Here is a 26368-nt window from a genome sequence, read left to right on the forward strand (position 1 = left end):
GCCCCATGAGGGATGGGACAATTTAAAATGCAATAATTTTCATGACTCCTGTTCATGGAGAAGTGGGGGCTGACATCAGTTGGTTTGGATGAATGGAGGGCAAAGCAGGTAGGTGTTTTCTAGGATAAAAAGCCACGTGGATGACATGATGCTCTTGGTCCTTAGCCGACAGATGTCAGGGGTTACTGCCCAGAGCTTCAGCCATAAGACGGGACATTCCATGACTCCCCTGTAGAGCAGGAGAGAAGAATTCCAGAAGGAAGGATCTTTCCTCTTCCGTTCTGCCAGCTTTGCAGGTGCCTGGGATTTCTGTCCCATGAACTGAGGAATTGCCAAGCTGTGAGTGGTCTTCCAGATGTACAGTCGACTGGGGCATAGAGCCCCTTCTCTCCTTGTTAGATCCTTTACCATTTTGGTGCTTAAGAACTTGTACAGACTTTACAAGTTCCTTTTTTTTTTTTTTTTTTAAGATTTTCTGCTGGGCCAACCTCCTCTGTCTGAATGCAAGGCCCCGCACAGGCCTTCACCAGCCTCACCTTATCAAGCTACAGCTAGTCTCCCATCTCTGCTATTGTTTGCATCTATTCCCAACAGTTAGTCTCCATCCTACAGGAGGGCCCTCCTGGAGTCCACCAGAAAGGCAGTTGAATACCCCTCCCCCACCACCCTGCCCCATTTCTTATCTGACCTCATTTAATTGAATCTGGCAGCCTTTCAGGGTTGGCCAAGGAGAAGATCCTGTCTTCCCCTTTTACCAAGGAGGAAGCTAAAACTTCAAGCAATTATTTGTTTAGCACAGCTAATCAGTTACAACTTAGAGCAATCTTTTCTCTTTTTTTTAAGATTTATTTACTTTAGAAAGAGATGGTGGGGGAGGAGCAGAGGCAGAGAGAGAGAGAGAGAGAGAATCAATCCTGAAGCAGACTCCCTGCTAAGCACAGAGCCTGACACGGGGCTCTCTCCCAGGACCCCTGAGATCATGAGTTGAGCAGAAATCAAGTGCTGGCTGCATAACCGACTGAGCCACCCAGGCACCCTAAAACCTAAAGCCATCTTATCTCCTTGGTACAAAGAACATTTTATTTCTTTTTCACAGCGTTTAGGCCTCCTGACAACAGGGCCCATTTCTTTATTTTGCCAAACGAGGAGTCCCCCGAGCGTGGTTTGGTTTTCCGTAGTAAAGAAAGGGCGAGTGGACTGTAGGAGAGGTGCAGCCGCTCGGAGGAGTGGGGCTCTGAATCACTGCTCGTGCTGCGGGCACGCGAGAGCCGGGATGTTTCAGGATAGCGGCACGCAAGAAAACAGGACTCATTGGGAGGTGGCGGTTAAAAGCTCCTAATTCCTCACACTTGACCACCGCCCTCATTTTCAGGGGAGCCGGTGTAGTACGCAGGTGATCGACATTGCCTTGAACGAGAATCGATCCAGCCCCTGTGTCAGATATTAATTGTCAATCAGAATGAGCTATTTATAAATCCCAGGATGTTTGATAAAGCTAACTTTTCCAGGGCTTGTATTTGATGTCAACTCTTTGAAAAATATGCTTCTGAGGGGCTTTTTTTTTTTCCAGTTTTGTTTTGTGAATGTCTTTTTTTTTTAATTAGAGCAGAATATTTTCTTGCTCTACTGGGAAATACCAGGCCTCAATTCTGGAGTTTGGCGCTTAGGGACTGTGACCCGGGTTTTCTTAGGGACCACTCCCTGCACTTTCTGGAACCTTCTGTGTCAAAGCCACTGTTCATGAGGTGTAGGGTCCTTTCTTCAGTTCCATCTTGAACTCCTTCCTTTCGAGTCCTTATTCTCGTGTACTTCCCTTCAACAGCTTTGCATTCTTAGGTATTCTGAGCAAAGATTAGATTCATACATGAAAAACTTGGAAATGAAGCGCATTTCACGGATCATGGAGTCCGAGTGGGGCTGGCTTGCGTGTTCTAGCTGTCCATGGCCCTGGCGGGGAGTGGGGCTTACCCTTCACTGGATGATATCTTGGGATCACAGAGCTGGGAACCAGTAGACCACAGAGTGCTCAAGAGGATGTGAAGAACTCAAAATAATTTCTAGGACAGCAGATGACTGTAGTGACTTCTCCCTAGTCTCAAGGAATTCAGAAGGTAGCATTCTAAGGTTGAAAAAATAGTCTGTTTCATTATAAGTGGGATTTAGGGGGAAAAGTCACATAGCAAGGATCTTGTCCTGCAGCGGCATGAGCACGGGACTGGGCTTCCTGCCAGCCGATCCCGGTTCCAGGTCCGAGGCGAGCTGGTGATTTTGGAAGTCACTCTGAGCTTGTCTCCGTTTTCCCATCTCTGACATGAATTAGTTGAAGCAGAGGCTCTCTCTCCAAGATTCCATCTCCCGGTCCACGCAGAGATGCTGTTTGCCTACCCTAAGATCGATTTCACCTGTACCGTTTATAGTTTTTAACGATGTTTTTCTTTGAGGTCAGAAACACCTGTCTTTCCTCCTTTGTGAAATTTGGCCGGGTAATTACGTCGTAGGTGGGCCGGGATGGGAAGGATTGCCAGCATCTACCGACCAGCACCGAACGCGCTGGGTGTTTCTGGGAGAGAGTGCTCACGTGAGGAGGAAAATGCCTCCTGAGCAGACAAGGGGCCGTGCGAAGCCAGTGCCTGTCCACGTCCCGCTGAGTCGTTTCTCCTGGAAGGTCGCAGGCCCTTCCCTGCAGAGGGGTTAACCCTGTAGCCGCAGTGAATTCGTGTGGGACGTTCCTCATGCTTTTGTTCTCTGTTTGCATTTTAGGACCACAGTAGTAGCAGCAGCTGCCTTCCTGGACGCCTTTCAGAAAGTGGCTGACATGGCCACCAACACACGTGGTAAGCAGATGGCGGGACGGCTTCCAGCGCCCGCCCAAGGCAGCCTGTGGGCTCTTACCCTTGGGTGGCTTCTCGAGGAGCGACAGCCGAAGTTACCAGAGCTGCGCTGACTCGTGGTTCTAACTTCCTAGAGAACGCTGGGGGTGTCCCCGTATTCGAAGTTGCAGATTAGTCCTCCAGATAACGAAGCCCGTGAGAGGAAGAGTGAGAAGTAGAGAATAGTGGGCACGGTTCGTGCGGGAGGCTGGAGCTGGGCGTTTGGCTGCGGTTCCTCCCTCCTCCCCTGGGTTGTCCTAAGGTTTTCTCTGTTCCCTTGTGGAGAGGGAAGCGGTGAGAGTGATTGGATAAACCGTTTTCCCCGCAGGGATCCCTTGTGTGAGGCACGTCCTGTTGTGTTGTATCTGTGTGTGTCTCCCGCATTTGACTGCAGACCCCTTGAGACTATGACGTATTTGTGTCGGAACTCCCCCCAAAACAGCGCCTAGGACATAGTGGGTGTTTAAAAGGAGGTTTATTAAATCAGTGAACAAAGGGAAATCTTGTGCAACTTTTTAATAGTTTCAGTGACGATAATAAAAACACAGGAGAAGTGTAAAGACGAAAATGCTGCTCCCGTATCCACCACCGTGGTCAGAAAGACAACATCCCCCTTAATGTGGAGACCCCTGTTCAAAGCAGGGGGTGCTTTCCTTTTCATTCCCAGACAGGGAAGCTCTCCTACCTCTTTTTTTGGCCTTATTTTTCTGGGTCTGCTTGTATACTGTCTGTTCATTGTCATGGTAATATTGGAAAACATGGGCATTGGGGGTGAGTGTTGAGGGGTTGCTGTCAGTCACACGAGGGTTTAGCTTCTCTGAAACACATGATGGATACCTCTGGCAGGGTTCAGCTGGTACCCCTTTACCACTGGTGCCTAATTAAAGATTCAAATGAGTTTGTCGTGAGGATACTTCTCATTCATTCCAGAAACCTGAGAACTGCTAGTATTTTAGGTACTATTATGGGATCACAAAAATCAATATATTATTTATTCTTCTTGTCCTGAAGGGTTTGCAACTGGGAGCCGGGGGGAGATGTGCAAATAGAGAAACTTGGGGTAGAAGTAATACGCTTAGTACAGCGATAGTAGTGGAACAGCGTGCTGGGGGAGTATAGAAAAGTGAGCAATTAGCTCAGCACAGGGATTTGAGGGTCTCCCATGGGAGGTAATATTTCCCCTTACTTCCAAGATGCCAGTGGTGTTTCGAAAGGTTCCCTAGGAGAATGTGATGGAAATACCAGAGCTGTGGTTGGAAGGACTTGATCTGGTTTGTCAGCTTGTTATGGGTCTTAACTTGTATCTTTTCTTAATCCCTTAAAAAATTCTTACATCCTCGACATGTGTCCATTGTACTCTTTTCACTTGGATATTCTAAAGATTCTGTAACGTTTAAGCCAAGGATCACCACTGTCAGTGTTTTTGAGTCTGTTTTCAAATATTGTCTTCTACTTCAGCGGTCTCTGGAACCGGACTGTCAGTCACATTGAGGTCTTTCTAGAAGAGCCCTCAGAACATGTCTTCCTTCAAAGAATGGCTCCACTGTTTGAAAGGACGAGGGTCACCAGCATTGCATTTTTGAGACTCTGTGATTCTTAATAAGATTTTTATATTTTCATATTTAATTATTGATGGGACCCTCAAGGGTGGAGGAGGGCAACATCCCCTGAGTTCCTATAATTGCCGACAGCAGGCACGGGGGTTTCTGCAGAGGCTGCTCCCTGGGGTGGCTCTCGGTGGGAAACCGGAGGGCCTGCAGGTCTCATGGCTCCAGGGAGGACAAACAGAGCAGCTGTCTGTGGGAAAAGAAACCAGAATAGCTTCTCTGTGGCGGTGACAGAGGTAGAGTCGCAGCTTGGAGGTGAAGTATTTGACAAAAGACAAATGATGTCGCAGTGAACAGACCCCCGCTCTGTTGTATTTTTAAACCACTTGATTTCAGGTCATTTTTAGCGATGCCAGAATAACTTTACATTTTGCGATCTCTAGAAATCCCTATGCACTGGGGGGAAAAGAACTTTCTCTCGAGTGTGAGAATTCTCACATGACCTAAAAAAAGGGTATGGTTGATACAAAGAAGGTATATTTTATAGAGGGGATAAGAGAGAAACCTGAAGGCATTTCTTGTAGGGTCAACAAGCATCAGAAGCGATTTTTATTAAGTTATTTTTAACTTAAAAATGAAAAAACCTAGACCATGCGTGTTTTTTTTTTTTTTAAAGATTTTATGTATTTATTTGACAGAGAGAGAGAGAGATCACAAGTAGGCAGAGAGGCAGGCAGAGAGAGGGGGAAGCAGGCTCCCTGCTGAGCAGAGAGCCTGATGCAGGGCTTAATCCCAGGACCCAGAGATCATGACCTGAGCTGAAGGCAGAGGCTTAACCCAGTGAGCCACCCAGGCATCCCTAGACCATGCGTTTTTGTTTAAAATTTCATATAACAGTCTGTAAAGTAAAATCCACCCCTCCCTGTGCTCCCTTGCAGGGATTGGGTTGAGTGTCATTTGCGGACCCTTTTTTTTTGCATGTATAAACATGTCTGGAAGGAAGAAAGCTGGTTGCAGAATGGTGTGTAGAATGGTACATGGAGTAAAGTACTTCAGGATGATCTAGAGGGGGCCCCTAAGTAACACGTTCCTGTGCTTTTACTCCACAGTATGTGACACTTATCTTCTCATGTCCATGCCTGGGGAGGGAGCTGCCTCATTCTTTCTAGTGCCCAAACGGAATTCCGTTGTCTGGATACAGCACCGTTTTAGCATTCCGCTGTTGGTGGAAATTCAGGCTATCTCCCATTTATTTGCTGTTACAAGCCATGCAGGAATTAATGCCCAGGTATACATCCTTTGGGAGATCTGTATATAATCTGTTTTTAATAGTGTGTGCATCTCCACAGAAACAATCTGGAGAAAATGCTCCAAACGGTTTTGGTCAGCAGCAAATTTATTTGGACTTAAGATCATTAAAGGCTGTGACTCTGTGGTTTGCAGTTTGATATCTACAAAAGTCCAGTTTTGTTGTTTTGGTTTTTGTTTGTTTTGCTTAGAGCTTTGGAATGTATTTTGTGAGTCCTTCTTGCTCAAAGTGATAGAAGGCAATTTAAGTGCATCTCCTTTGGGCAGGCTTCCAGAATCTCAAGATAGCGTGTCTCTGGTTTCCAAAATATTAGCATTCCATATTGCCTCCCAAAGCTCTGAAATTCCTTTGTCCTTTTTAGCTAATGTTTCGCACTCGCCGTTAATATAATTTATTTAGGAGAAACTTTTTAAAGCTATTCACTATAAGAGCAAAATTAATGTAGTCATTATCTAACTTGTTAAATAGGATGTGGAAATATGTTAGAACTCTATTTTGTTCGTTATACAAATGCATTTAAGTTGCTATTATAATGTGTGTATTTAGATTAACAATTAAAGCATAATGGAATTTAAGAGTTTATTAGCACCATAATCCATAGTACAGTTTCATATTCTGTTGATTGTGCACTCTGGAATGAATATACAATTTGTATTTAGCATGAAAGTATACCTTTTCCCATATTACTAGCCGCAGAGAATTAGTGTGTGGGCATTGCTGTGCATGGGATACCAGACTGTGGAGTGAGTCCCCATCTTCTTCATGTCCATGATGGACCAGCAAATGACCTATCACTGGAGTTGAGAAATGTTTGGACTGACTGGTATGCAGTTGTTTGAGTTACTTAGAGAGAGAGAGAGAGAGAAAGAAAGGAAGGAAGGAAGAAAAGGAAAGGAAAGAAAGGAAGAAAAGACAAGGGGGGTTGAGGTAGAGGGCCCTCTTGACCAGAGGCACCTCTTGGGGAATAGTGTTCCTGCACCTATGAGCACATCCTTGCACACTGGGCCCAGCTCCCTATTTCACTGGAAGGCTGGGGTACTGAGCTGATGAAACCCTCCGCCTTAGTCAGCACTGGCCCTTCGCGCCACTGCATTGTTTGCTTATGTCAGCAAGGGCCTTTGAAAAGCATAATGCTGTGTGACTTTCATTTCTGGTTGCCTCTGTATGCCTGTGTTATTACTCTATAGCTTTGAGAAACCATCTCAGGGCTGTTTAGATAGTGATACACCAAACCCAGAGTGAGGAGTTTAAGATTTTATGAAGAAAGGAAATGGATCCCCAGCTGACTAGATCATCTTTAATGTTCAGAAGCCTTTGTACATCACTTTAAAAAAGTGGGCATGGTTTCAGTGTTGGAAATCACGATAGCTAACCTTTACTGAATAGTAATGCGGACTGGGCTGTGTTCTAAGAGCATCACGTATGCTGAATCTCTTCTCACAACATGAAGATACATGCTTGTAATCTCCATTTTAGGTGATGAAATCAGGGTGAAGAGAACTTAACCTAAACCAAGATTGCATGGCCAGTAAGTGGTAAAAGGAGTCTGGCCCAGAGCCTGGGTTTTAACCATAAAGTTACAATTCCTTATGTAAGGAGCTCCCTGGATTTAGTATAGGCTTATGTTCGCTTTTAAAGTTACTTGATCCCGAATGCATTAAAAGAATCTAGGTAGCACCTTGGAGTAACCCAGATTGGGAACTGTGATGCCTGGGTTTGTCTTCTGGTTTTGCCGACTAGGAAGCCCTGAGTAAATTATGATAACCAACCTCCCGACCCCTGCCCCTTATCCCAGGGGAGTACTAGTCAAGACCCTCAGTGGATGCCTGAAACTGGGGATTGTCCTGAACCCTGTACATTCTGTTTTTTCCATATGTATATACCTGTGATTAAGTTTAACTTATAAATTAGGCTCAGAGATTAACAACAAAAAATAATAATAAAATAGACCAGTCGTTAAGACTATCCTATAATAAAAATTATGTGAATGCGGGCTTTCTGTCTCTCAGAACATCTTGTCCCATACTTCTTGTGATGATGAGAGATGATGATAAATGCCTACGTGGTGACCTGAAGTGAGGGGAGTGACGAAGGTGCTGTGACCCAGCGCTGGGCTCCTGTTGAACCGACCTCCTGACGATTTGTCAGAAGGAGGGTCAGCTGATTCCAAACCACAGCTGACTGGGGGTTTAACTGACACAGCAGAAAAGCAAAACCTCGGTAAGGAGGGGTCGAGTCTAGCTCACTTTTCTGGGCTTTAATTTCCCCACCTCTAAAAGGGGGTGTTCCCAGGACACAGAGTCCTAGATGATCACAAGGAACCTTTCTCGGCTCTAATATTCTCTGATTTGAAAAATCTCATTTGGCCCTATTAAGTCCATAAAATATGAATGAAGATGGACGTCCAAATTCTCTCCCCTAGGTTATCTTTAGACTTTCCAATTTTTGCCCTGGAGACAAAGGAAGTGGAGGAAGCAACGTGAAGCATAGGATAATGGAGAGAGGGAGGGTAAGAAGAGAAAAATCAAGGCCCCCTCAGTGGGGGGTGCCTGTGTGGAGTTTGCCTTTGAGGAGGTGTGCCTTTGAGGAGGGCTGGTAGAAGCTGGAACGTTGAGGAGGACTGTGTAGGTCATAATCACTCAAGAAATTTATTTTATTTTATTTTATTTTATTTTTTTAAGAAGTTGATTTTAAAATACAGATTTCAGGGGCGCCTGGGTGACTCAGTCATTGAAGCCTCTGCCTTCCGCTCAGGTCATGATCCCAGGGTCCTGGGATTGAGCCCACATGGGGCCCTCTGCTCAGCCGGGAGCCTGCTTCTCCCTCTGCCCCGCCCCCTTGTTCCTGCAGGCTCTCCATTGTGCGAGCGTGCTCGCTCTCTCTCTCTCTCTCTCACTCTCTTGCTCTCACTCACACTGCTTTCTCTTTCAAATAAAAAAGAAAATCTTAAAAACAAATTCAGATTTCAGGGCCCTGCCATGTATCTGCGGAGTCAGATGGGTGTGGGTAGGACCTGGGAATCTCAGATTTTTTTAAGTTCCTCGGGAGAGATTTTTCCCCAGTGAGGTTTGGGCCTCTTGCCATAAGCCACGTGTCCAGCGACATCTCTGCCAGCGGCTGGCACTCCCACCCACAGAGAGACGCTCCTGGCTCCCTGAAACCCTTACATCCTTTGATCCCCATCTGCTTGCTCGTGGGTGCCTTCCAGACCTGGAATGTCCTCCTCCCCCCACCCCCTGTCCGCCTCCTTTAGATGCTCGAGGATTTGCTGCTTGTTTTCCAAGAGCCAGGTTTGCAGTCCTGTCATGGATGATACTGATGATCACCAGAGCAGGGGGAGACTTCAGGCTTCCGGGCCTCTGCAGCACGGTGCAAGTGTGTGGCTCACTGTGTCATCCCCGGCTCTATACTAGGATGCAGGCCCCTCCGGGACAGTCCTCTCTGAGGAGCCTGGGCACCTAGATGCTCAGTGGCTCTCTGGCATTTGGCAAAGTGCAGACAGTGTTTGATGAATGAATGACTGAGCGCATACAGCAGTGAGCACACTCGCATGGTCCTGGGTGGATCTGGGTGAAGAAGGCTATCCTCCCCGGGGGTGGGAAGCTGATGGGATTGGATCTTGGTCAGATTCCATGTGGGGGTTCAGAATTCACATTTGGGCGTCCCCCTCCCCCCCGGCCCCCGAGGTCCAGTTTGGTGTGGAGTGTGTGACTTCATATTTCTTGTAGCTGAAGAGGGCGCAGCAATTTCATGATGCAGTCACAGGAAGGGGCAGGTGGGGGAGTGGCTGGCCCAGGGAAGAGAGGAAACCTTCCCTTCTAGGGGAGGAGGTGCTCGGAAGCTTTTCGGAGAGGCAGCTCAACCGGTTTTGTTTGCCCCCGAGTTTTAGTTTAACTAGGTGGATTGAGATTTCACTGGCCCTTTAACTTCTGGCTTGACTTTGGTGTTCAAGTCAGACTGTTTCATGTAATCAGAGCCTTGTGATTTCTACCTAGGAAGCTCCTCAGCCACAAACTGGGGGGAAAAATTAATTATTTAAAAAAAAATCATAAATAAAGCCCTTCTTACAGGCTTGGAACTGAATATTCTTTGACTATGACGTGAAAGGAATGTTGACAAATTCATTCACCGATTCAGAATAAAAAGGTCTCAAACTGCAGCCTGCTCATCTCTAGATATGGTGGTAGATCATGTGAATGGTTATTTTTGGTTATTGTCTTTGGGAATTTATTGCCTTTAGGAAAAGAGAGAACTTAAAAGTCTTTGGGAAACAAGCTCAGTTGTGATTTTTCTTTAAGAGCTTAGCTTGTTTGGAAAACTTCAAGGATCATGTATTTCATTTTCCTGATGATCTTATTCTGAGGATTTACCAGATAATAGGAGAAAATGGAGTCTAGCAGAAAGCATCTTTTGGAGCCGGGAGAAGGAGCTTTATGGAAACCTGGCAAGGGTGAATTTTGCTTAGAGACCGTATGTAACCATCATAGGGGCACCTGAGCTCTGATTTCCCGGAGCCTGGCACATCTTAGGTGCCCAGGAAACAGTTCCTGATGTATTAAAAATTTTTCCTAAAGTGAAACCCTTCATAGCTTTCGGGGTGGATGGACCAGCAGCTGTATTTTCTCATATTTTTAAACATGAGCCTAGGTATGCTGGATCGAAGATGACCTAGAAACTCTCCACTGCTTTTCATTTGCATGGTTTTGACTTGCCTTCCTGATTTTGATTCTGGTGAATTATGCCGGGGAAGCTCTAAGCGAACCGTGCCCCACTGTTAGTTCCGTTTGGAAGAGTCTCGCTGGTATGATGTTGGCGGGTGTGGGGAGTAAGAACAGAGCTATGAAGAATAACAACATTTGTATTTGTTTCAAGTAGGAAATTGACCGGGCAAAGACAAAGTCACCTTTTTTCTGGCATTCCTTTTTTGTTTGTTTTCCCTTTAATTGTAGGCCCAGTGCCAGGACTTGACAGGTGCCGTGTATGCCGGCTGTGGCGTCCTGGCCCTGTGGCGCTTTCAGTCTGGGCCAGGCCGTTCTGTGAAATTCTGGAAATGGTCTGTGGTTTCCCTGCCCAATATGGTAGTTATTCGCTGCATGTGGTTTTTTGAGCACTTGAAATGGGACTAGCGTAACTGAGGAGCTAAATTCCTAATTTTTTACATTTTAATTAATTTTAATTATATGTAACTTACAACTTTGTTGAGGGCTATTTGGGCCACAGTCTGGAATAGTAGCTTCAGGAATTTCCATCAGCTTCTCAAGCCACTCCGCGCTGAAATGTGTACTATGTGTCTAGGAGTACATATCCATCTATTTTTGTATTTTAATACCTGTCATAGTCTCAATCTTACATGAAGTCCAAATAAAAAAAAGTTGTAAGTTGTTGCTTTTTATCATAATATTTACCTTAGCTAAAAAGTGTGTGTCTATTATTTAAATCGCTTCAGGATATAAATTCTCCATCTCCTAGAGAGATTTTGGAGTTGTCTTTGACCTACAAAGGGGTGACATAAAAAATATAATGCCTTTTTAAGTGGGTTCATGGATGCATATCCTGCTTGTGGGTTTCACTTTTTGATGCTTTTCCACTCTGATAGACCTTGAGTCATTTTAACCCCTTACCACAATACATTTAATCCTACACATTCTGTTTGGGATAAAACAACTTTTTAAAAATTGCCCCTATGGGAGAGAGGGTGGTGCACGGTCATTTAAGCATCTGACTCTTGATTTCAGGTCAGGTCATGATCTCAGTGTCCTGGGATCCAGCCCTGTGTCAGACTCTATGCTTCTTGTGACACTCAGGCGTCTTCTTGAGGAGTCTCTCCTTCTTCCCCTTTTTTCATTCATGCTCTCTCTTTCTCTCAGATACATGAAGAAATCTTTAAAGAAAAAAAAAAACACCCAATGGGGGCGCCTGGGTGGCTCAGTCGGTTCTGCGTCCGACTCGATTTTGGTTTCGGTCATGATCTCAGGATCCTGGGACTGAGCCCCGCATCAGGCTCTGCACTCCAAGGGGAGCCTGAGGATTCTCTGTCTCCCTCTGCCCGCTCCCTGCTCATGTGCCTGCAGTCGTTCTCTCTGTCTCTCAGATAAATCTTTAAAAAAAAAAAAAAAAGTTGTCCTTTGAATGTGAAGTTTGTCTTACCATTTAACATTTTTTAAACTTAGTATTTTTTGGTTTGCTTGTTATGAAGTTCAGACTTGGTGTTGAGTCTAGCATAGTAAGGAGGCCTGTGTACTTTAAACTTCTTTTTCTTTTACAAATCACACTGCAGGTAACAACAGGAAATAAAGGAATGATATGTTTATTAAGTATCTTTATTTTATAAATTTTAAAAAATAAATCTTCACTCCACCCCCTCATTTTTTGGTTGTAGGAATGCAGACGTGGGTGCTAATATATGTGATTATTTTGGTGGGCAAATTTGTATATTCCAGGAGATTGGGATCATGAACGGGGGCATTACTGGTGATACAATGAAATCCCTTCTTTCTGATCCCATTGATCTTTTCTTTTTATTATTATTATTATTTTTAAAGATTTTATGTATTTATTTGACAGACAGAGATCACAAGTAGGCAGAGAGGCAGGCAGAGACAGAGGAGGAAGCAGGCTCCCCGCTGAGCAGAGAGTGCGGGGCTCGATCCCAGGACCCTGGGATCATGACCTGAGCTGAAGGCAGAGGCTTTAACCCACTGAGCCACCCAGGCGCCCCCACCCACCCCCCACATTGATCTTTTCTTATTGTTAAAACTCATGCTTGACCAGCAGTCATTTAAGTCATTAATGACCCCTTACACGTAGTGGCCTTTTCTTATTGACGTTTGGTTGGGTAGCAACAGGTGCCAGAGACGAACCACCTTCACAGTGGTTAGCCAGTGCCCGCCTATGCGCTGTGTGACTTCTCACCATCTTCCCGAAATGACACTTCCAGCAGTTATTGTGCGTTGGGCTGAAAGGCACTAACGTGAGTCCCGCTTCAACGTAAGCACGTCCTGGCTGTCCGGAGCAGGCTCTCCCCAGAATCCTGAAATCCCGTAACAGGGAGGCTGGGGGTGTCTGAGCTGCACGCTGGAGCCCGCGTGTCCTGCTAAGGCTTGTCCTGCCGTTAATCCGAGAGGAGCATCTGTTGGTGCTCAGTTCCATGGTGTTACCCGGTTTGGCCTCCGTGTATTTTCCCAGATGATGCCTGAAGGTGATAGGTGCTGTTTTCTGTCTAAGCTCAGCCGCCTTAATAAATGCCGGGGAATGACACGGCGGCGATGGCAGAGACGGTGGCACTGGGGGGGAAGGTCCGGGCACGGAGAGGATATGTGTTTTCATGGGTGACCGGGTCGATGGGCGCAGCGTCGTTATTTGTGTCATTAGGCAGTTTACATAATGAAGTGGTCTGCTCAGCAGTTCCGTCCTTCCCGCTAGCTGGGCTGTCTGCATTTTGTACACCAGCCGTGAGGATCTCCCCGTTCTCCCTCCCTCTTCTCCATCCTAATTCTTTCCCTTTTGCTCTTCATTTGGCTTAATAACTAATACTCCGCCCCATCCTCCTGTTGCACTCAACCGTGGTGGTGTTACTTTGGTGAAATACGGATTAGTGTTCATGGGAGGATGCAATTATTTTAGTTCCTACAGATGAGGCAAGGTTTTATTGTTTTGTTTTGTTTTTCTTTTTTAAAAATTTTATTTATTTATTTGACAGACAGAGATCACAAGTAGGCAGAGACGCAGGCAGAGAGAGAGAGGAGGAAGCTCCCTGCCGAGCAGAGAGCCTGATGCGGGGCTCGATCCCAGGACCCTGGGACCATGACCCGAGCCAAAGGCAGAGGCTTTAACCCATTGAGCCACCCAGGCGCCCTTGTTTTGTTTTGTTTTATTTTTTTAAAAAGATTTATTTATTTATTTATTTATTTGACAGACAGAGATAACAAGTAGGCAGAGAGGCAGGCGGTGGGGGAGGGTGGGATGGGGAGAGGAAGGCTCCCCGCCGAGCAGAGAGCCTGATGTGGGACTCGATCCCAGGACCCTGAGATCATGACCTGAGCCGAAGGCAGAGGCTTAACCCACTGAGCCACTCAGTGGCTCAAACAGGTGCCCTGTTTTGTTTTGTTTTAAAATGATGTTTTCTTGTGAAAGATCATTTGCCATAGAGTCGTGAACTTGGTCTGGTCTGCCCACCTCAGATAAGAATAACTATTTGGGGGGCGCCTGGGTGGCTCAGTGGGTTAAGCCTCTGCCTTCTGCTCAGGTCATGATCTCAGGGTCCTGGGATCGAGCCCCGCATCAGGCTCTCTGCTCAGCGGGGAGCCTGCTTCCCTCTCTCTCTACCTGCTGCTCTGCCTACTTGTGATCTCTCTCTCCGTGAAATAAATAAATAAAATCTTTAAAAAAATAAAAAAAGAATAACTATTTGGAATGTAAATGTGAGCTTGAAGACACTTGAAGTTGTCAAAACTAGTGTTTTTCTACGATGAGCCTATTCTGCCTGATTGCAAGCGCCTCTTCTCTGCTGGCTCTGATAAACCCGCCGCCTAAAACTTGGGGATACAGGAAATCTCTGAACTCCCATTATCACTTGAACATACACGTGTGCTCAGCTGGAGGGGAAAAAAAATAGGATGTTGAGACAAAGCTCTGAGAATACAGACCATTCAAAAGGATATTCTTCTATCACAAAAATCTGGCAGTGAATCCTTCTGATACATTTTAAAGAAATTCGGTTTTTATGTACTACTTTCGGAAACCTATGTGTTCCCTAAATTGAGAATGATTGGAGTTGTTTGTTTGTTTGTTTTTAACCTAACCTTGTGTTCTTTCATTTTTAAGACGGTACAGGGTTTTTCTTATAGACCACCTAGTGTCTGGGGAACCTTTTCATTTTTAGGGGGCGAAGTCGTTTGCCCGAGGCCACTCAGCTTGAAGGGGCTCACGGGGAATTGTCCTGCTAGTGTAGTGCCTGTCCCCTGGTTTCCCCCAAAAGCCGTGTGGTAAACCGCTTGTTCACATCGTCCCTTGGTTTAATGCTGAGGATATTCAAGTAGGAAATAACATGAGCTGTGGAAAAAAAGAAAAAAAAAAATCTCTTCTGTGCTCTCAATTATTTGTAAGGATTTTTGTTTGCTTATTTGTTTCTGCAGGATCTTTGGTCAGCTGTTTCTTGAAAGCCATTTCCCACTTCATTTCGGTCCTTCGTTTTCCTATGGAAGATGCTTTTGTTTTCTTTTAGCTCTGTGTCTATGGGGGGGCTGCTTTGCTTAAATTTGGAGCAAAAATATATTGTTATATTTGCCTTACCTATGCGTATTTATCTGTAAGAATAACGAGGAATCTTTCTTCTGCCTTGTTTTAGTTTTGCAGATCTATCTCCATCCACACGTGTGTGCACGTACACATGCGCACACGTACACACGCACACACGTACACACGCACACACAATATGTGTTTTGATTCCCAAACATTTAAGATTGCCACGGGACTCTTATTTCTAGTAAAAGATACTGCTGTGGAAATCTGCAGCATTTCCTGCTGTGTGTGCCAGGGCCCAGGGACCCTGGTTGCCATGGAAACTAATATCCAGCCGCTGTTGGTACTTTCCTTTAGAGCTGCATTTGAGCGCATTTCACAGTTCGATACAATGCTGCTGCTTCTCCCTTTAAAATAACCAGGGAGGGGGAAAAACTGAGTGATTACAAATTTTAAAAAATGCTGTTTCTGCAAAGGCAGAAAGAGACCTTAATATGCACCCTTTTCATGTGTCGGTCGTAGAACAGCACAATCACCCAAAGGTGGCCAGAGGTATCTGATAAAATATAGAAGAATTTTGGAGGAGGTGGTGAAAGTGGAACCTTTCCTGCTCGAGCCGGGGGTCTGTAGGCTTCCTTCGGGAATGACGGGCACACCGGGCTGACGCGGCCTTTTATCCTGTTGACTCTGGCTGAGTCCGTTTGATTTGTCCGAAGGGCTTGAGAGCAGACAAAAGACCTCCAGCTTTCTGCATGTTCTCCACCCCAACCCCCTTCCTGCATTTCCTGACCCCACTGTCTCAGAACCTGCCCAGAGAACCGGATCAGAGAGCCCGGAGAGCTCGCCCGAACGTTTGCCCTGGATTGGCCGGTTGAGCACGTGGCTGCCATCTGTGCTTGTTGAAATGTGGTTGTGATGATGAGAGCGAGCCTTCATTTGGAGAATATGGTTTAAAAAAGCCAAGTGTAAGACACGTTGCTTGTACGAGAACCAGAAGGACTCCTGAGCCACCTGAACACACCCACTGACCTCCCAGTGGTCCGTCAGCCACTGGCCACAGGTGGGCCCAGGGCACATCCGTGCGAGGTGTGACAGGTCCCCAGCCCCAGGTTCCCACTGCCGTGAGCAGACTCCTGTGGCGTGAGACTGAGGGACAGTAAGGTGGGTCCCAGCGTTGTTTAGATGGACGAGTAATGCCTCTGACATTTGTTTTTCCAAATGTGTTTGTACGAAGCAAATCCTGGGAGCGGGTGTTCTTCAGAAGCAGTGGGACACCCCAGAGCCTTTGCCTGTCACAGGTGGTGGGGATCACAGGCCAGCCATGGCCTTGAGGGTTCACGGAGGACCCTCCACCCGTTGAAGCACTCAGCTGCTCCTCCAGCCGCTTTATCTTGAGGTGGCAGCAGCCCCATTTTGCAAATAAGGGGAACCAGCTTGGTGACTTCGCAGTGACTGGGTTAAAACGTCGCATAACTTTGAAGCCACAGAGCTTGGAGTGTGTATCTGCTTTGTGTGACCCTCAGTCCCATGTTCTTTCCACCTGAGAGATCATTTGTCTCTACAGAACCCTCTCGGGATTGAGACCAGCGTTTCCTCACTGTGGCGCTATTGACATGTTGGGCTCATGAAGACTGTGCATTGTGGGATGTCTGGCAGCATCCCTGGTCCGTCCCCCAGTTGTGAAAACTGAAAATGTCTCTAGATGTTGCCCAATGTCCCCTGGGAGTGAAAATGGTCCCGATGAGAACCTCTGAATTAGACCCTTCAGGGCTTGTCATAGGGCGGTTCGGTGGAACCAAGGCTGTGCCTTTTCTTGACGCAGTTGTGGAGAACTGGGTTCCTTTACGCTGGGTTTTAAGTTATTTATAACTGTGTTTTGATTTTAGAAGTTTGACACTTCATGCAATGGTTTCATCTGAGCAACGACCACTGTGCGAAGTCGTGGATAAAACTTTGTGAAGAGGCTGCGTCTTACCAAAATAGATTGCTCCTTTTCCACAGAAGGTCATTGTCCAGTGTGAAGATATACATGGTATTTTAAAAGATTCGGTTGACTAAGAACAGTGATGGAGATGGACAGAGGTTTTCGTTCCCGCTGGGCTGGCTTCCTTCACGGAGGGGTGGCTTGGCCCAGGCAGAGCCTGGGTTGGGACGCTGGCTCGAGGTCTGTGCTGCCCGGTCACAGCGGGGGGTGGCCTTGGTGGGTCGGTCCGACTGGACACATGTCAGCTTTGTTGTCTGTTGGAGGACAGTCGGGTTGGCCATCGCTGCCTGTCAGGGTGACTGTGGAGTCGCTTGACGCTGTGGCTCTGAAAGGGCCCAGCAGCTATGACACAAGGTCATGTGCTGCTGTGTCACATAACTTCTGGGGGTCCTGCCCCAGGACCGGGGGTTCCTCGGCTGCTTCTTAGACACCAGTGCTCGTGTCTGATTCCGCCGTCGTTTGCCTTGTCTCCTACCTCTCTGTCTCCAACCTCTGCCCATGTCTCTTCATTTCTTTACGTCCCTGATTTTCCTCCGAGAGACTTCTGACATTTTACGATTTCCCTTCCTTCTCTGGGCTCTGTTGCTATTTTGTTTATTACTACTACGGTTTATATTGTTGTTCATAAATGAGTGTTTACATATTATAAATATTACATGTAGTTGTAATACTATATTGCTCCTAGATTTGGGGTATTGTAATGGTAATTTGAATGAATTTTTAGTTTGTTAATGTTTTATTTTTTTAAGCTTTATTGAGGTATGATTGACAAATAACTGTATATTTAGGTTGTGGTTTTTTTTTAGGTGTATATCATGATTTCATATACTTAGACATTGTGAAATGATGACCCCAGTTAAGTTAATTAACAGACCCATCATCTAACATGGTTACCATTCTTAAAAAATGAATTTTGAGATTTTTTAGTTGTCTCTTGCATGCCCCCGGGCTGGGGAATCTCACCTTCCCTGCCTTGGCCTTCACTTGGAATATTCCTTTCCTTCCCTCACGCAGACCCTAGCTGATGCTCTAAGGTTGCTCTCAGGCACCTTCTCATCTGGAAAGCCTTTCTTGGTCCTCAGGTGGGTTAGAGGCTGCCCTGCTTTGCTCCAAGCCCAGAACCTGGGTGCCCATCACCATTCCCTTTCAAACTTCCGAGCTTCTTCAAGGCAAGGGCTCCTTCACTGAGGACACTAGTGACCACTCCTCTGGTGTGCCCTGTTTTGTTTTTTTTTTCCTTAATTGAGATGAAGTTCATATAACATAAAACTGTTGGAAAGCACATAGTTTGGTGGCATTTCATTATTCACAGTGTTGTACAACTGTCACCTCTGTCTGGTTCTGAAGTATTTTGATCCCCTCAAATTAAACCTGCACCCAGGGTGAGGGAGAAGTTGTGGAGATGGGTGTTGGTGAGGGTTGTACAACAGAGTGACTGTACTGGAACGCCATGGAACTCTACGCTTAAAAATGGTTATAATGTTGGGGTGTCTGGGTGGCTCCATCAGTTAAGCGTCTGCCTTCGGCTCAGGTCATGATCTCCAGGTTCTGGGATCGAGCCCCACATTGGGCTCCCTGCTCAGCAGAGGGGTCTGCTTCTCCTTCTCCCTCTGCTGCTTCCCCTGCTTATGCACTCCATCTCTCTCTCTCTCTCTCAATTAAATAAAATCTTTTTAAAAAATGGTGATAATGCACAGGATTCTTAGGTCAGTAAAAAATACTCTGTGTCATACCATACTGATGGCTACATGACCATACAACACCAAGGACGCATCCTCATTGAACTGTGCACTTTGGGTGATAATGATGGACCAGAGTCAATTCCTCGGGTATAACACATGTACCATTCTGGTGGGGGATATTGATAATGGGAGGCTGTGCATTTATAATGATAAGGGCATATATGGGAGATCTATCCCTTCTCCTCCATTTTGCTATGAACCCAAAACAGCTCTAAAACAAAATAAAATCTTAATTAAAGAGATGACTATGATGCTAAATTTTGTGTTAGGTATATTTTACCACAAAAAACCCAAAACCCCATACACATTAAGCAGGTAATCCCTATCTTCCTCTTGTCCCCTCCCTCGGTTAGCATCTGGCAATTATCCTGCCAGTGTTTTGTATTTTTTTCATCATTATACCCTTAGCTGCCACCCTGGTTGTTGCTGAATAAAACTTTGATTAGTGAACGAAATGAGCTTTTCCTTTAACACTGGTTTGTCTTTGTATATTTCTTCAATAGCCACATAATGAGAAAAGTTATCTTTAAAGAAATTTCTTTGAGTTGTTTCCTTGGTATTTATTTAAGAGTTTTCTACTTGTCCGCCGATAACTGCGTAGATGTGCCTCTGGAACCAAAGCTACTTTTGTGGTTCATCCGCCCATCTTGGTGATTTTTAGTTGATGTTTTGGGTTAATAATGGTGGTCCTGGCACTGTACCTGGCAGCATCTGACTGACACACTCAGAAACAAAGTCTTGGTCAAGTACCTGCTTTTTCTTAGGATGTTAAAATTTTCAATTACTGTTTTTTTTATGGAGGAGAAAAAAAATGGAGCCATCCTTTCAGAAATTAATATCTTTAAGCCAATTTCTTCCCTGAAGTATGTTAGTCTTTTTCTTTATGCTCACTTCTCAAATCTTCTTCCCAACAGGCTCTATAATTTATAAAATTGTATTGCAGTTGGCTTGGGTAGAATTGACTTAAGCATAGTTGAGCCTTTAGATTTTCTTTCTGGCATGGACAAAAACCTCATTAATTATGAATATGAATTCCTTTTGCAAAATGACAAGATTGAACATTTCCTCATGCCAGTATCCCAGCTGTCTCATTCTGATGCTCAACAAAGACTTTTAGAGATTGTCTTTAATGGCTGTGCTAGCAGAGACTTAAAAAAAAAAAAAAAAGAAGAAGAAACTATAAAGAATGCAAAATAGCTCACAGTTTTATTTGTCTAGGAAAAATAACGAGAAGTTTCTGTTTTACTGTGGACATTTTCTACTCTTGTGATGCATCTGTGGGCTCTAAGATTTGGCCATGGCCAGAAACCAAAGGATCATTTCTTCTCTCTAAAGTGTAGATATGAAATTCCATTTGTTTAGATGACCTGTACTTGGAGCCCCAAGCTTAGGTCACCTTTTGCCCTCTGACCAGGCGAAGCTCACTCTTGGTTTGGTGGCAGAGGTGGCAGTGGCGTTGGTAGTTAGCCAAACTGAGCCCTCACCGTGCTGATTGATTATGGCCTCCCCACGTTCACAGGGTAGCTGCTGTTACCGCCCCTGGAGGGGGTGAACTGGGGCCTCATTCCAGAGCCTCCAGGCTTTGAGCCACCATATTCTCTTACCTCAGTCCTGAGTGTGTCTTTCCAGCCATCAGTTGACCAATCCCAATGCAACCGTTTTTCATCTTCTCACTTGCCGTGCATCCTGTGGTTTTTGCCGCCAGAGAAACTGACCCAGATATGGCAGTTGGTGCTTTGGAGTTGGAACCCTTGGGAAGATTCTTCCATTCCCAGCCTCCAGCTGGGGTTTTCTTGTTTGGAGACGGATCTGTGTTGTTGCATTCCTTGCAGCCTGTCAAAGAGAAAGAAACCAGCGCTCTTTGGAAATTCCCTACTAAGTTGAGAGCCTAAGGCTCAGAGACCACATGTGTTTGCGGATGCATGCGTGGGCCAGTGTTTCATAACACGCTGCTGGAAACCTTTTTTCTGCTCACAGTTCGTTCAGGGGGAGGAGGTCTAGTGTCGCCACTCCTCTTCCATTTTTTAACTGAAATTTGTTTATTATTTATTTGCTCACTTTAACCGGAAGCTCTGTAACATGACACATGAGCCAGTCATGCTTAAGTCCCATGAAAACGACATGGGGCGGGGCGGTTCAGAGTGCTGCTGCTGCTTTACTTCAGGAAGCCTCGGGATTGGAACCAACGTGGTCTGGTGCTGTTGGAGGCTGAGGAAGGAAGGGCGAATGACCATTTTTAAGCATTGGAAAAGCAAGACAGAGCAGTCGTCCATTGTTGAAAGCTCGTCCATTTTTGTGTTTTTGACAAGAACATGGTTGGGGCTGTACTTTGGCTTCGGAACCCCCTTGTTGTCTTGGACTGGGCTTGGTATGCATTTGGCTTCAAGCGCTGTTTCATGTCGTTGTGTCTGTTCACATGCTGTGTCTGTGCTGTGTTGTCGTCCCTTCCCTGCGTTGTTCTCGGTCTCTGAGGTGGGGACTGCTGTCGCAGCTGCCCAGAGCTGTCCCTGTTGTCCTCTACCAGCCGAGGCAGCCAGCCTTCACTCTTGGCCCTCACCCAGCAGCCTGTCCTCCCCCTCCCCGGCTGCTTTACCACTGGTGATCGCTGTGTCACACGCAGGGAGCACCAGCCAGTCAGTAAGTAGGGTGGACCCCGGCTCGAGGCGGGCTGCTGGAGGGGGGCACACATGTTGAGGAACCCTGCTTTCGCTCCGCAGAAGAATGACCCCCCAAATCATGTCAGTGTGAATGGCAAAAGAGGGTGTATTTTTCTGGTGTGAATGCTGCCCAGCTGTTAGAGTACAGAAATTGCACAGCGTGCTGGTTAAGAACCTTCAATTTGGATTGAACCCTGGCCTGCGATTTTTTTTTTCAACATGACCTTTTGCAAATGGCTCCAATCTCTGCATACCCAATTTTCTTATGTGTAAATTAGATGTGATGATAGCACCCGTGTAGGGCTGCAGGGAAGTGTGTGTGTGTGTGTGTGTGTGTGTGTGTGTGTGTGTGTGTGTGTGTTTGTTTAAGGGCCTAGTGCAGTGCCTGGTCCATAACAGGCTTTACATGTTAGCTATAATTTTTTAAAATATTTTATTTATTTGAGTGAGAGCCAGAGAGAGAGTGGGGGCACAAGCAGGGGGAGTGGTGGGGCAGAGGGAGAAGCAGGCTCCCCACTGAGCAGGGAGCCCGATGCGGGGCTGGATCCCAGGACCCTGGGATCATGACCTGAGCCCAAGGCAGAGGCTTCACCGACCGAGCCCCCCAGGCACCCCTGCTTGTTAGCTCTTACTACGAAGAAGGTAAGCTACTACTTGTCAGTCCACATGAATGTGTCAGGCAGTGTGCTGTGTGCTTGCTGTAGATTATGTTAATTAATCTTTATACAAAGTGGTTCTGAGAGAGGTGGCATTGATTTAAACAGTGGTCGGGTTCCCCGAAATAATTTGGAATATATTTCGGATGGGTACGTTTTCATTGTGGACATGTAAAAAAAAACTTACACACACCCCAAAACACACACACGCACACACTCTGTCTCTCACGTGCGTGCACACACCCCGAAAACAGCTGGGTGCGGCATGAAAGCTGTACCTTTCATGACTGATGCATGATGCTGGGCGGAAGATTAGTTACTTGAGTTTGTCATTTGCCTTTTTTTTTTTTTTTTTAAAGAATGCCACAGCTTCCTGTGTTGTTCTGGACTTGATAGACACACTTGTGTAAGGTTTCCAAAGTCCAGCTTTTCACTCAGCAGGAAGCTGAGCACAGTAATCCTGCTCTTTGTTTGCAGTGCTGAACCTTGGAGTCAGCTCCCCCAGCGGGGTAGGGGGGAGGTCCTTTCTACTCTCTGCTCCGCCACTTAATCCCCAGGTGGCCTTGAAGAGATTATTAACTTGCTTAAATGTGATTAAGGAGCTCCCTCTCCGTGGTCCAAAGAAACCACCACTCTCGCCAGGAGGGTCTTGATGGCCCGGTGTAGACTTCCTCCTGCAGGAGTCAAGTCTGGGGTAGGGAGGTCAGTGCAGAGCAGCGAGAGGCCTCCACCGCGCGGGCAGGGGTGGGGGGCTCCTGGTGCCCTGCCCTGCTTTGCTCAGGGGTGTGTCCTTCATTCACCTCGCCTGGAAGCACCGTGCCTGGCACCCGTGAACGCTCTTCACTGCACAGAACAGGTGGTTGAGTTTCTCCGTTGAGAGTATGTTGGTGATCAGGTCCTGGGTGTTCTTGAAAGAGATGAATATAACCGTAGTGTTAAAATATACTATTACTATAATCTATTACATGCTGTTCACACGGTAGAAATGCTGTACTGGGTTCTGGAACGCGAGTGCTTTCACTGCGGCATATAAACAAGCTTTGTTTTCTCTACGATCGTCTTCCCTGCCTCTACCTTGGAGGACTCCCTCTATTCCCTCCTCTCCTACCCCAACGCGTTCTCCCCTGGGGCTCCACTTCCAGGCACGCACTTCTGAACTACTTTGAGCTGAGAGCAGAAGCAGCAGTTAGTTGGCTGTGCACCCCTGGGGTTTGGTAGCTGGAGGAGGGAGGGCCTTCTTCTGGTGTTGGGTCCCCTCCCTGTCCTGCCGCATGACTCTGGGCCTTACCTGATGCTTCTGACTGGGGACAGAGCTGAGCTGCTCACGATTGTCCTGTATTCCAGACGTAGGGTCCGAGGCAGTGGTAAAGAAGTGGCCTTTTAAAAATCTCTTCCTGGGGCACCGTTCTGCCTTTTGGACTTTATGTACTGACAACTGAAACTCCAGTATGACTCAGTTTCTGTGTTCCCTAGGGCTTAATACATAAATATTGATTGGAAGAACCTGACTTTGCTGTTTTTGCGAGCCCTGGATACAAAAAAAGAAGTTCTGTAGTAAATAAGGAAGACTTGAGTTTAGGGAATGTCTTGGCAATTGTTGGAGGCCATTTTGGTCAAAACCCAAACTAGAGTGTATGTGAGGTTCATGACCCTTTTTTGATGGCGGCTGATAGGGTTAGGCCTGGTCAAGTCCTGTGCAGGGTGTTGTATAAATTTTCTCCCATTGAGGAGTTGGGCTGCTTCCTAAACGTTCTCATAGATCTTGTTGCAACATGTGGGAGGTTTCGAGATTCTCGCAGTCTATAAATCTTGCTCTGGCGTTCTCGGATGTTCAGCGGGAGGCGCGAGTCGGCTGGTACTCTGGGTTTCTACACCACGTCCAGCTCTTGCGTTGTGACCAAATGGCAGTTGCTCCCATGGTTCACCCAACATACACAGAATGCTCTTAGAGGACTGGGGCAGCTTCTGAAACGGGCTTTTGGAGTAGATCAGGCAAGGATTTGGGCCCAGTAGGGCTAACTGTCCAGAATGGGAAAGAACGCACATACCTTCCATCCAATTACTCACAGGAGGAAGTGACCATTTCTGTGGAAACTGGAGTTATTTTTGAATCTTCTTTGGTGGACCTTTGCCCAGATGAAAATCTGATCTTTCAAAGCATAGGGAAACATACAGGACGAGTACACGTCCATGCAGACATTGACTCCAGAGGCCAGTGGGCCATTTGTCAGGTAGACTCTCAGGTCATGTAAGTTAACCTTCTTGCTTCAGTAAAAACAGAAAGAGGGAGTTGGAAGGAGGGAGGTGAGGGGACAGAGGGAATGCACCACACGGGCAGGTAAGCTTTAGAGATAAAGAATTTGAGTCTCTTTCTTACCAGGCTCTGCACCAGTTTTATCTAACTTGCATAATGGCTAGGCAGGGCTTGGGTATGGCATCTAAGGGTCGGGGCAGGTCGCAGACCTGAATGAGTGGAGTCAGGCTGCCAATGGGAAAGCATGTGGCCCGTCTAAAGCAGGCGATGACCCTGTTGTCTCGTTGGAATGTGGGCCTAGATCCTTGGAGTTTTAGGAACAGTGCTGTCTAATAGATTGTATTAGACTGTAACAGGATGGTAATAGCTGTTGTATCCATGACGGAAGTGTTCCATATCTGCATCGTCCAGTAAGGCAGCCATGTGAGGCTACCAAGCACTTGAAATGTGGCTGGTATGACCAAGGAACCATATTTTAAATTTTATTTCAGTCGAATTGATTTAAACTGAAATAACCACGTGTGACTCATGGCTACCACACTGGGCAGCACGGTTGTAGAAGAAGCCAGAATGTGGATATTACGTGCGGTCTTCTGATTTTTAGGAGTTTCCGGGATACATTTGGCTCGGTGACTGTCACTTTACAGCATCTACCCAGACGAAAATCAGAGGAGCATTTAGAAAGTCCTGATACTTGGGCTTCACTCTTGGATGGTCTGATTTAACTCCTCTGGAGTGGGGCTGGGCATCAGGATTTGCTCAAGTGCCTGGGTTGGTTCTAAGTGCGGACAGGGTCAGAAACCACCTCTTAGACCCTGAACATCGGAGGCTGGCCGGACAAGATCCTCAAAGCCACTCTAGTGTCCAGTTACTTCCAGTTCCTGTACGTGTTCCGGGAGGATGGTTATACCTGCCTCTTAGAGTAGTTGCAAAGACTAAATAAAGTCCGTTAAATGAAAGGAACAAACCAGAGCTGACAGGTAGGTGCTAGGCTTGGCTTACATACTAGCTAAAGGTCTTGCCTTCGCAGACCAACCTCGCCTCTGTGAGGGAGGAACATTTTCTCCCAATACCTTCTGAGGTTCTCCAGCGAGGGCCCGGTGAGTTGGACTGACAAAAGGCAGATTAACAAGAGAAAGACATACACATTGATTTCATGGAAGTTTCATGCCGGATGGGAGCCTTCATAAGGAAATGAAGATTCTAAGAAGTGGTTAAACCTGAGTGCTTTTATACATTTTGAGGAAGAGTAGAGAGTCATGGGAAAATGTGGTGGGACAAAAGGGTAGAGACTAAGGTAGTTACTGGGCAAGCGTATCAAGGCCTGTTCATTCGCGTTCCTCTAGATTTCCCTCCGAGGGCAGAGAGTCCTTCCTGTACCCGCTGCTTCTCAGATCCCTTCAGCTTTAAGTATTTCTTATGTCAGAGTGGCATAGTTGGGGGCAGCATGTCCTGATTCCCCTCACCACTATGGGATTCAGACGGTGCCTTGGCAAGACCACGTGAGAACCCTCACTACGGACCATGGAATTTCTGAAGAATGGTCTCGGTCAGGAGTGCGTGAATCTTCAGATGCCGACAGTCTTCCGAAGTCACGCTCGAGAGCAAGAATGACAGACACACCACAGACAGACGTGTGTTTATCTGCGTCTGTTAGATTCCAAAGCCGGTGCCACTCCCAGGCTAGCAGGTTGGAGTGGAATTCAAAGTAGAGAAAGCAAAGGAGGACAGACGTTTTAGAGTTTAAGGAGTGTTTTCGGCATGCGTGTGTGTTTTTAGGAACAGTCAGTGAGTTGCCATTGGTCTGTAAATTCCACAGTGGAGGAGTCTGGGTCTGCCTCGTTCATGTGTTCCTCGGGCCCCGGACATTGGAGGGGCTCATTAAACCTTTGTTGAATAAGTGGGTGAATTAGTGCCAACCAGGCCTTGTACCAAAGTGTTGGGATTATTTGAGAAAGATTGTTTTTATGTCCGTTCTCATAAAGGGTTTGGAGAGGCTAATTAGTTTTCTTTGGGTCACAGAGCTAGGTGGCGGAATTAGTATTTTAAAGTCTGGTATTGTTCCTGTAAGACCATGCTAACTTCATTGCCATAAATACAAGTACTAAC

General features: G+C 46.3%; 1 protein-coding gene across 10 annotated transcripts in view; it reads left to right on the top strand.

The window, feature by feature from the left end:
• Positions 1-26368, top strand: part of MTSS1 (MTSS I-BAR domain containing 1) — a 145340-nt gene that overhangs the window by 25604 nt on the left and 93368 nt on the right. For 6 of the 10 annotated variants that reach the window (XM_080801970.1, XM_080801971.1, XM_080801972.1 and 3 more), the window contains exon 3: positions 2761-2834. In XM_080801970.1, coding sequence (XP_080658096.1) covers positions 2761-2834 — 74 coding nt within the window. Of the gene's footprint in view, positions 1-2760; positions 2835-20676; positions 21061-26368 lie in introns of those variants that run through there. The other 4 variants (XM_080801965.1, XM_080801973.1, XM_080801968.1 and 1 more) reach the window with 1 other exon arrangement.

This window comes from Martes martes, assembly GCF_963455335.1.
Source record: "Martes martes genome assembly, chromosome: 4".
Lineage (NCBI taxonomy): Eukaryota > Metazoa > Chordata > Mammalia > Carnivora > Mustelidae > Martes > Martes martes.